Consider the following 10,294-nt stretch of genomic DNA (forward strand, 5'->3'; position numbering starts at 1 on the left):
ACACTGGTTTTGACCAAGAGTTGACAGTCATTTTTGAAAGTGCCCATAACATGTTCTCAGAATTCTAGATGAGCCTTCTGGTAAAAAAAAAATTAGAACCCCTGTTTAGAGTGCTTCATTAAATGTTATTTTTGTAGCAAATAGAAATAAAAATGTTAATAAGATGAACATGTACCCCTAAGAAGTTGAGCCAGAATTAAGACCCTTGGCTAATCCTAAAATATGATAAGTACCATCTTATCATAGCTTTACTTCTTCTTTCTTAAGAGGGTAGGCTAATATATCTGGAGTTAAGTAAATGTGTTTGTGAAATAATCAACAAAGTTGCTGTTTTTCTTTCCACAAAATGGGAATATCAAAAGGACTATAAATAACATCATGAACTCCTTGTGTGAAACTAAATGAGACATTAAATAAATTATCCTTTGTTTTTTGTCTCAGTAGCTTTATTTACTCTTTAGCAGCCCTGTGGAGAGAAGGTTTCCCCCTGCTCCAGAACCACTTTCCTCTTCTTGCCCTCCCACGGCTATTTGCTTATAATAGAAAACCTGCTAAAAATGCAGATACTTTACCTTCAGTGACAAAAATCACCTTTGGTCAAGTCTTCATTTTCTCATTTGTCCTAGTTTTATACTGCATTTACCCAAAAGGAAGAAACTGGAGGCAGCTGGCTGCAAATAATCCAAGGGAATTGCTAGAATGGAGGCAGGAAATTGAGAAAAGCTGGTGTCCACTGCTTTTACCTAACTTTAGAAAAAGGCAGAGTCCCTGAACTTCTCAATCTGCAGTGCTAGCTTTCATCAGGAGTCAAGCCCAGCTTAGGAAAGCTACTTTATAACTGTGGACTTGGCACGTTTTTCTCTCCTCCTGACTCTTGGTGAGGCAGGCATAACGGTTTGGATTTTACCTTTTTTGTCTTGTTACAGCAACTCATCTCTACAACAGAGGGCAACAAGATGATGGGAGGGCTACCATACATTTGTCTTCCCATACCTTGTGCAGAAATGTGGGTGGCTAGGGGGTAAATGACAAAACACACATGATGACATCATCATGCAAATGGTGCAACTTACATATGTGCCCAGATGTCAAGGCATGATTGTGGCATTTACCTGATGTCACTGTGTGTATATCATGATTGTGGCATTATCACAGTTTGCTGTGGATGCCACTGAAAAGAAATAGACTGCTGCAGGATTTCATACTGACTGAACAGGAGAAGCCCAAAGCTTGCTTATTTGAGAGTAAGTGCTATTGATTTCAGTTTCACTCCCTACAGAATAAGCATGCATAAGATTTATGCTTGCTGAACACAGTGCAAATACCTGTTGACTTTTCCACAAATCAGCTGTTTTTCTTTCCTTCCTTGTCCAACTACTTCCCTTGGCTTCCTCTATGCCCTGTTTTGTCTTGCACTTTCTGTTTCCTTTGTAGTACAGCTGCCCCTCCTCCATCTGCATTTTTGCTACTTTATTTGCTACAGGTAGTCCTTGACTTACAACCACAACAGAGACCAGAAAATTTGTCGTTAAGTGATGCAGTCGTTAAGCGAGGCATCATGTGACCACACCTGATTTTACAACATTTTGGCAGCAGTCGTTAAGCAAATCACACGGTTGTTAAGTGAATCATGTGGTTCCCCATTGATTTTGCTTGTCGAAAGCCATCTGGGAAGGTCACAAATGGCAATCACATGACCGTGGGATGCTGCAACAGTTGTAAATACATGCCAGATGCCAAGCACCTGAATTTTGATCACGTGACCTGCTGCAATGGTCATAAGTCGCTTTTTTCAGCACTGTCATAACTTCGAACAAATGGTTGTTACTTGAGGACTACCTGTATTTCTGCTGGAAAGAAAGAAGGGCATGTGGTGTGTGAGAGAGAAAAAAAGAGTGTAATTGTGTGCATATGCAGGTGATTATCAATTTTATATACTAAGAGAAGCACTTACAAATATATGTGTTACATGCAAGCATTTAATGGGGCACTAGGGAGGTAGACAGTCTTCAGGATTGGTTTCAACTAGAGTTGACCAGGTGGAAAAAGCTGGGCACTGCACAAGATGTTGGTATGTTTCCTTGTTTTGGATGATAGTCTTAAATTCAGGATTGTCTTCCTTTTGGGTAAATGTGATACATAAACAGGTATGACATGTATTTTCTTTATCTCTCTATATAATCTCTAAAATATGTATCATACATACTACATACAAAAAAAGATGTCCCAATTGATATACTGTTTTCAAGTAAGTTTGCTTTGAATCTTCATAAAATCTCTTTGTATTCACCATTTGGTTGCATTTCTTTCTTTTAATTATTTAAGCTATTTTCTAGCCAAAGAGCAGTGCAGCACTGGCTGAGAAGCACAGAAATTTGCATATCTATGCTGCATGGCCATATGCTGGTGCAAAAACTTAATAAAGGTATAATAAAATTGGAATCAGGCTTGTCTAAATATACAGTAATTTCTTTGAGTGGTTCAAGAGATAAATGAGCTCTTCATTCCTTTTTGAAGTGCAGTTTTAGCAATCTACAAATATGTTCTTTTTTATTAAGTTATGTTTTAAGGCATTAACCTGTTCCTGAGTTTTAAATAATGAAGGAAGCCATTTCAGTGCAATGGACCAGGTTAATTTTAATTTCAGTTGCCTCACTGAATCCACTTAATTTTTTTTTCTGAGTATGCAAATAAAACTTGACAGATATATAATAGAATACTAATGGATAGTAGTGCCGTTAACTACTTTTGCTTACTATCAGTGCTTATTACAGAGCAAAATAAACCAATAATGACATAAGGCAATATAATCTCTGAATGAACTGAGTTTAAAAGTTTTCTTTTAAAACTTCCTTGGTATTTACTTTGGAGAAGATGCTTTTGTTTTCATGTCAACTCCTAATCCCAACCACTGCCTTTGATCCAAAATTCCCCTTCTGCTTGAACGCTATCTGTGCACGTTATTGGTTCCCTCCCCATCCCCCAGCCACACTGTATACTATTCTGAAGTGTAATTTGAATGACTTTTTGGGGTGGTGCTGAGCAAGCCCTGATGCGTGCACAAACTACTGCATGTGGGTCTGTGGATCCATGTTATGACTCCATCTATTATTTCCAGCTGACACTCAAATACCACTTTTCAAATACATTCAAAAGCAGTTTTGCTGCACTTTTAAGCAGCTGGGTTCCGCTTCATAACCTAGCCCATAGTCCTGGATGGTTTTGTTAAAAGGGAGTGGGCTTGGTTTAAAATAAATGGGTAGGCAACTGCCTTAGAAAGAAATGAAGATCCCACTCCCCCAACATATGTCTACTGAAGTGGTAAAGCAGAAGTATTTTTTGCTTCTCTTAACAAGACAAGGGCAATTGTACTTGTCAATTTTTGATAACCTTTCTGCAGAAGAAGAAAAAAGCCAAATTAATAAAGCTTTAGGCTTTGATAAAAGGGAGAGTTTGGGATGAGTGTCAGGCACTATCAGTGACATGGAAGGTGTTCCCTGGAAGAATTGGGATCCTTGTGTTGTTTCTGTAGTCTTCAGCTGGGTGTGAATTTGGTCGTTTTAAGTCAGTCCTCATTTTTCCAAACCACCTGATCTTTTCCAGTTCTTTCCATTCTTCTCTTTACAGACCTTTATCTTTCAGTCTCCCAGACAGGACAGGTAGATACAGGTATTGCTAATTTTCAGAAAAAAATGTGCTTCTTTAAAATAAGGGAAAGCAAAATGATGTCAAAGGCAATTGATAAATTAGGCCAGACTCAAAAATTATGTGTTGATAAACCCATATTAGTCTTCGTAGCCCACTTTTTGTGCTGGTTTCCTTCATCTTTTATTGCCTGTAGTGTATTTAGTAGATTGTCATTAACCTCATATATTTTTACTTTTATTTTCTCCTTTCCTTAGTGTTCAGCTTTAGAATTTCTATCCTTAAAATGTAACTTTATCATTTTGTATTCCCACCTCACTAACAAATCTGATTTGGTATAGATGTAGTGTTCCCAGTTGCTTGATTACAGTCAGTTAGTCAGAAATCAGAATGCCATCATGTGCACTCTCTTCTCCCATGCCTTTTGTTTCTTTCTAGAGTATCCAACATCTGGCTTAACTATAATTATATATTATATCTACAATTAGCTTAATAGCTTTTAGACTATCTAGGGTTTTGTTTAAACTGAGGATGTGAAAATAAGTTTTCAAGCTGATTTTAAATCCTGGATGGACAGACCCTTTGGCTATCCTTTACTATAATTAACATCTTGTTGATATATCACTTAAAACTGGGGAGAGCCATCAGGAAATCATGTTCCATAAGGGAGAAATGGTGGAAGCTCATCATACATTAGCCACTGCCAATTCCTTAATGTTTATTCAGAGCTACTGACGTTTGTGTTCCTTATTGAGAATGCAATAATACAAACTCTGAACATGTTAGGTTTTACAGAATAAGATTAATCAATTGCTAAGCTTAGATATTTTTGAAGAGTTGAATATAATGGGCCCCTTGTGCAAATGAAAGACACCTAAGTTCATGCTGTGGGTGAGCATCTTTTATTTCTGTCTGTCCCACCACTTTCTAGCCCCTCGTATTGCACATTTTTCCAGGGGATTTCCCTAACCTACAGGTGCAACTTGTAGGGTTTTGCATTGGATTGTACCTGAAAAGGTATGGAGAATTATAGTTTTTTTAAGGTAAAGCTTTCAGTTTTCACAGGATGCTCTATGTCAGGGTTGGTTGTTTTTTTCTCCCATTTTTTTAAACTACACAGTGCCAGGGAGTTTGTAGCAGGTGAAAGCTTTGAAGTTAATTTTGTATTTTCAAGCTGATACCAGCAATGTGACATGGAAATGTGCCTTTTAAAAGTCCAGTTAACATCCCCCAAACCCTCTCACTGTCTGCTCCAGTTTCTATGCTGCATTACGAATGGATGTACAAAATTAGATAGCTCCAATAATAATTGTATGTGTCTAATATAGCCATAATAGCAACTGTGATTTTAAATACAGGTAGTACCTGGGTTGAGAACGCCCGGGTTACAGATGACCCATAGTTAAGAGTGGAGCCTATTGTAACAAAATTTGAGTTAAATACACAATGGTTCGAGTTAATTACACAATACTACTTATACAGTATTATACAATAATACCATTCCAGCTTACATACAAATTCAACTTAAGGACAGACCTTGGGAATGGAACTCGTTCTTAAACTGGGCACTACCTGTACTATTTTTATGTATCAGTTCTCTTTTTTCTCTGAGAACATTTGTCAGTGGGAAGAATATAAATAACTGTTAAATAATACATATTTTAAATTATGCCTAGACACCCATTTTGAAAAACAAGATCTGCAGAAATTAAATACAAGAGTAATATTTAAAAGAGAAAAACATTTGAGGGCTTTAGGAAATTATTGACCATATGTTTTCACTGGGCTAAGGTTGAATATGGCTAGTTAATATTCCTGAGGAAGCTTTATCACAATTGCCGGCAAATGAGAGAAGCCTGAAAATAAGAGAGAGTATTTAAAGCTCAATATCTACTACATGTCAGGTATTATCTTGTCTCAGTAACATGTAAACTCTTAAGACAATATATTTACTTATATCACTCTTATCTTTGTAGGAAAATGTTATACTTCATTTAATAGCTAAACATTTCTGTAGAATTTTTTCCTATAATAATAAAAAATCATAAGTAACTAGGTATCTATATCCAATTAAAGAAAGTCAGTAAGCTTCACAATATCCCATGTTCATGCTAAAAGTGACCAAAATTAAAATACAATTTTAGATCCTTCTGATAAATAAAACTTAGCTAAGAGCAATCCAAACAGTCCATTTTTTATTCTACAAAATAAGTTCTTCAAGATAAGGGTTTCTTTCTTTATTTTTATGTAATATTGCTCTTTTACTTTCTGCTTATACACATTCTGTTTTTATTTTTGGGTCTGGCAATTTAAAAGTAGATAACAAATTAAATTCTTAAAAAAATCATGTCCATCCATTACTATCGCTGTGATCCAAGTGCTTGAAATTTCTAAGAGTATGTGTAAGTCTTCTATCTGTTTGGCATTTTGATATACTTGCAGACTTCATTTTGTTTTTTCTCTAATTCTGTTCATTTATTTAACTTCATGAGAAGAGAACATGATCATACTTTTATATTCTGTACTGCATCCTTCCATCTTATTCATAACCCTGCTGCTTTGAATCATACTTGTTCTGGGAAGAAGGGTTGATAGAAAACACCAACAGTTGTAATATCTTGTATCAAATATGTTGGAGGAGTGAATTCTAAGCATATAAAAGGGTCTGCCTTTTATAATAAGCACAAACACTTGGGAGGTTAACCTATCAATTCATCTTGTAAAAAAAGCTTGGAATAAGATGTTTCAAATCGGTCATTTGGAGGACAATTATGATTTAAGGGAACAATAAAGCTAAGCACTTACGTGTTAACGTAATGTGCTGTATAACAAAAGAAATACAATATACAACTTCCATATTACTAAATAGTGTCCTGAAAAGAATCTAAAATATGCTTTGCACTGTTAAATGTCAATTTTTGTTATTAGAAGGACTATGACTTTCCCACTTATGTTAACTGGGTTAAATGTATTAGTATCATCTCTGCCTTTTTAACATGTAAAAGAGTGCTCAGTCTGTAGTTTGTGATTACAAGTATCACTGAAGGCAACCTGTTATGGGTTTGATCCAGACAAATGTCAGTGAAAGTCAGGGAGACAAGAGGTGACTTTCCCAGCCCATCCTTTCATAAGCAGCTCTTTAAGCCCTGAAAAGGCACTCTTTTGAGGGCTGGGAGATCTTGCTGATTGATTGGGTTAGAGAACATGCTGATGGATTGATTAGCTGAAGAATGGAAGGATCTTTCCAAAACTAAGAGGCCACCACTCATGAATGATTTCAAGGAACAGGAAAGGAAATCAGTCACCCCTTGTCTATGCCCTTACTGGGGACATTGTTATGGAATCAACCCTATGTCTTTCAATGGCCATTGAGTTTTGAAATATCAAACTTATGTGGTTATTTAAGTTGAGATTACAAAGCAGCTGGGGAAATGTTGTTTAATTAGTTGTAATTTTAGCTGTATAAAAGTTCACACTGTATTTCTAATACCTTGTGGGCATGCTTAAACATTTGTGCTCATTATGAGACCATGAATAATACTTTAGGTTTAAGACTCAGATTGGTTTTTACTTATTGGGTAATAAGGATCACAGAAATGTGCCCTTCAGCAACTTGCTTATGATGTAATTTGTGAAACTCTATGGGATATTTTATTCCTTTTCTAAAACATGTAAGAAAATAAATGATCAATATATTCAACAACTGCTTAGATGAGGAATATTGAATCCCTCTGTCAATTGCTGTAACTTTTTGTCTTTCTTTCCAGCTCTCAAACTAGAAGTTAGCTAGAAAGGGAGAAAAGTGTCTGTAATCATGGGCTGGGTGATGGAAGAAGATCGGATTCTTTTTAATGTTACATTCCTCATCTCTTTTACCTCTCTCCATATTAATTGGATGGGCTCATGAAAAGAAATGCATGTCTGGCACAATTGCTTATAGCTGTACATCATTGATAGATTTTTTGCTTACCATAAATATCACTCCAAAACTGTTCACTATGTCTTAGAAGTATGGTGTGATTTTTAGTTTGTGCTTTAAATTGTGGTGTTGGATGAAAGGCAGTTGTCAATTCGGTGAACTAAAATTGAAGTGGTTTGCCCCACTTATAGTAATATGTATATAAGTCAAATGTGTTTCTACTGAATTTAATAGGAAATCCTATTAAACATTGTCTGTCAGTATCTTTAATAGCTGGTAGGGAATCCTGGTTCATATGAAGTATTCCTAAATACCTTTTATTCAAGTAGATGTAGATGTAGATTATTTTCCTTGGGTAAAGAAAGTATGTGCTAGAACTTGGTATAAAGGGTTTTTTTTTTCTTTTTTAAACAAATAAAGCAGGGTAAAGGGTTCTCTGAGTACTTGGAAACCCACCAAGAAAAACAAAATGTTTAAAGAAACTTTATAAAACAGAATGTTAATTTGCACTGATCTATCAAGGCATATATTAGGTCTATTAATATTATAAAAAACTGGATGGATATTAAAGGGAAATATTTGGTGGGCTTGACTCTTGCTTGCAAAAATGCAAGGTTAGGACTTGCAAGTTCCAGCTGTTGAAAAAGCAGAGATTACATTTTCCTGGAAGAAAGGCATTTAAGTTTTCCTAGACAAAAATGTGCTAACCTCTATTTAAATATATTACTTGGTAATCCTTTTATGCATTTTGCAACTACTATTATGATTAAGCATTCTTACCCAAAATGAATTTTTGGGGAATATAATTTAATGGCAGCTAATGAAAAATTCTGAATAAACAGCCCAAATCCTGGGAATATTTACTTAATCTGAATTCAATATGATTTATGTTCATGCAAATGTGGTTATGATAAAGTTATGATCTGTTAGCATTTCATTTTTTTCTTTATAAAAAGATTAATGGGATCTAAATTAAATTTGGTTTACTTACATTTGAAGTAAGTAAATGCTATTAAATAAAATAATCAGATAGATGCATAAAAGTCACATGGATGTGTGATATACAGACATTGCAAATTAAGATTTTTCTTGGGGAGCAATTTTTTTGAAAAATGGTAGTGAAACATATTAGCAAGTTTAATCATAGACAAAAAGCAGTAGCACTTTTTTCTAGAAAGCCCTAACTAAAGCTGCTGTTTGGGCCCTAAGGAAGACCTTCTGTGTGTCTGAATGTCAAATTTCCAGGCAAATACAGTGGGGCAAAAAAGTATTTAGTCAGCCACCAATTGTGCAAGTTCTCCCACTTAAAAAGATGAGAGAGGCCTGTAATTTTCATCATAGGTATACCTCAACTATGAGAGACAAAATGGAAAAAATCCAGAAAATCACATTGTCTGATTTTTAAAGAATTTATTTGCAAATCATGGTGGAAAATAAGTATTTGGTCAATATCAAAAGTTCATCTCAATACTTTGTTATATATCCTTTGTTGGCAATGAGAGAGGTCAAACGTTTTCTGTAAGTCTTCACAAGGTTTTCACACACTGTTGCTGGTATTTTGGCCCATTCCTCCATGCAGATCTCCTCTAGAGCAGTGATGTTTTGGGGCTGTCGCTGGGCAACACGGACTTTCAACTCCCTCCAAAGGTTTTCCATGGGGTTGAGATCTGGAGACTGGCTAGGCCACTCCAGGACCTTGAAATGCTTCTTACAAAGCCACTCCTTCATTGCCCGGGCGGTGTGTTTGGGATCATTGTCATGCTGAAAGATCCAGCCACGTTTCATCTTCAATGCCCTTGCTGATGGAAGGAGGTGTTCACTCAAAATCTCACGAGACATGGCCCCATTCATTCTTTCCTTTACACGGATCAGTCGTCCTGGTTCCTTTGCAGAAAAACAGCCCCAAAGCATGATGTTTCCACCTCATGCTTCACAGTAGGTATGGTGTTCTTTGGATGCAACTCAGCATTCTCTCTCCTCCAAACACGATGAGTTGAGTTTAGACCAAAACATTCTACTTTGGTTTCATCTGACCATATGACATTCTCCCAATCCTCTTCTGGATCATCCAAATGCTCTCTAGCAAACTTCAGACGGGCCCAGACATGTACCGGCTTAAGCAAGGGGACACATCTGGCACTGCAGGATTTGAGTCCCTGGCAGCATAGTGTGTTACTGATGGTAGCCTTTGTTACTTTGGTCCCAGCTCTCTGCAGGTCATTCACTAGGTCCCCCCATGGGGTTCTGGGATTTTTGCTCACCATTCTTGTGATCATTTTGACCCCACAGGATGAGATCTTGCATGGAGCCCCATATCAAGGGAGATTATCAGTGGTCTTATATGTCTTCCATTTTCTAATTATTGCTCCCACAGTTGATTTCTTCACACCAACCTGCTTGCCTATTGCAGATTCAGTCTTCCCAGCCTGGTGCAGGTCTACAATTTTGTTTCTGGTGTCCTTCAACAGCTCTTTGGTCTTGGCCATAGTGGAGTTTGGAGTGTGACTGTTTGAGGTTGTGGACAGGTGTCTTTTATACTGATAACAAGGTCAAACAGGTGCCATTACTACAGGTAACGAGTGGAGGACAGAGGAGCCTCTTAAAGAAGTAGTTACAGGTCTGTGAGAGCCAGACATCTTGCTTGTTTGTAGGTGACCAAATACTTATTTTCCACCATGATTTGCAAATAAATTCTTTAAAAATCAGACAATGTGATTTTCTGGATTTTTT

The 10,294-nt window shown here is 36.5% G+C and overlaps 1 protein-coding gene across 3 annotated transcripts in view; it reads left to right on the forward strand.

Moving 5' to 3' along the window:
• Positions 1-10,294, forward strand: part of AP3S1 (adaptor related protein complex 3 subunit sigma 1) — a 51,230-nt gene that overhangs the window by 22,415 nt on the left and 18,521 nt on the right. The window contains exon 6 of one of the 3 annotated variants that reach the window (XM_088130221.1): positions 2,326-2,425. The exons of 1 other annotated variant lie outside the window; for it this stretch is intronic. In XM_088130221.1, coding sequence (XP_087986347.1) covers positions 2,326-2,425 — 100 coding nt within the window. Of the gene's footprint in view, positions 1-2,325; positions 2,426-3,627; positions 3,670-10,294 lie in introns of all 3 variants that reach the window. One more of the 3 variants, XM_088130220.1, reaches the window with a different exon arrangement.

Source organism: Python bivittatus, unplaced genomic scaffold (assembly GCF_059951505.1).
Source record: "Python bivittatus isolate LINGU-HERP-01145 unplaced genomic scaffold, Pbiv_v1 ctg000850_np1212, whole genome shotgun sequence".
Lineage (NCBI taxonomy): Eukaryota > Metazoa > Chordata > Lepidosauria > Squamata > Pythonidae > Python > Python bivittatus.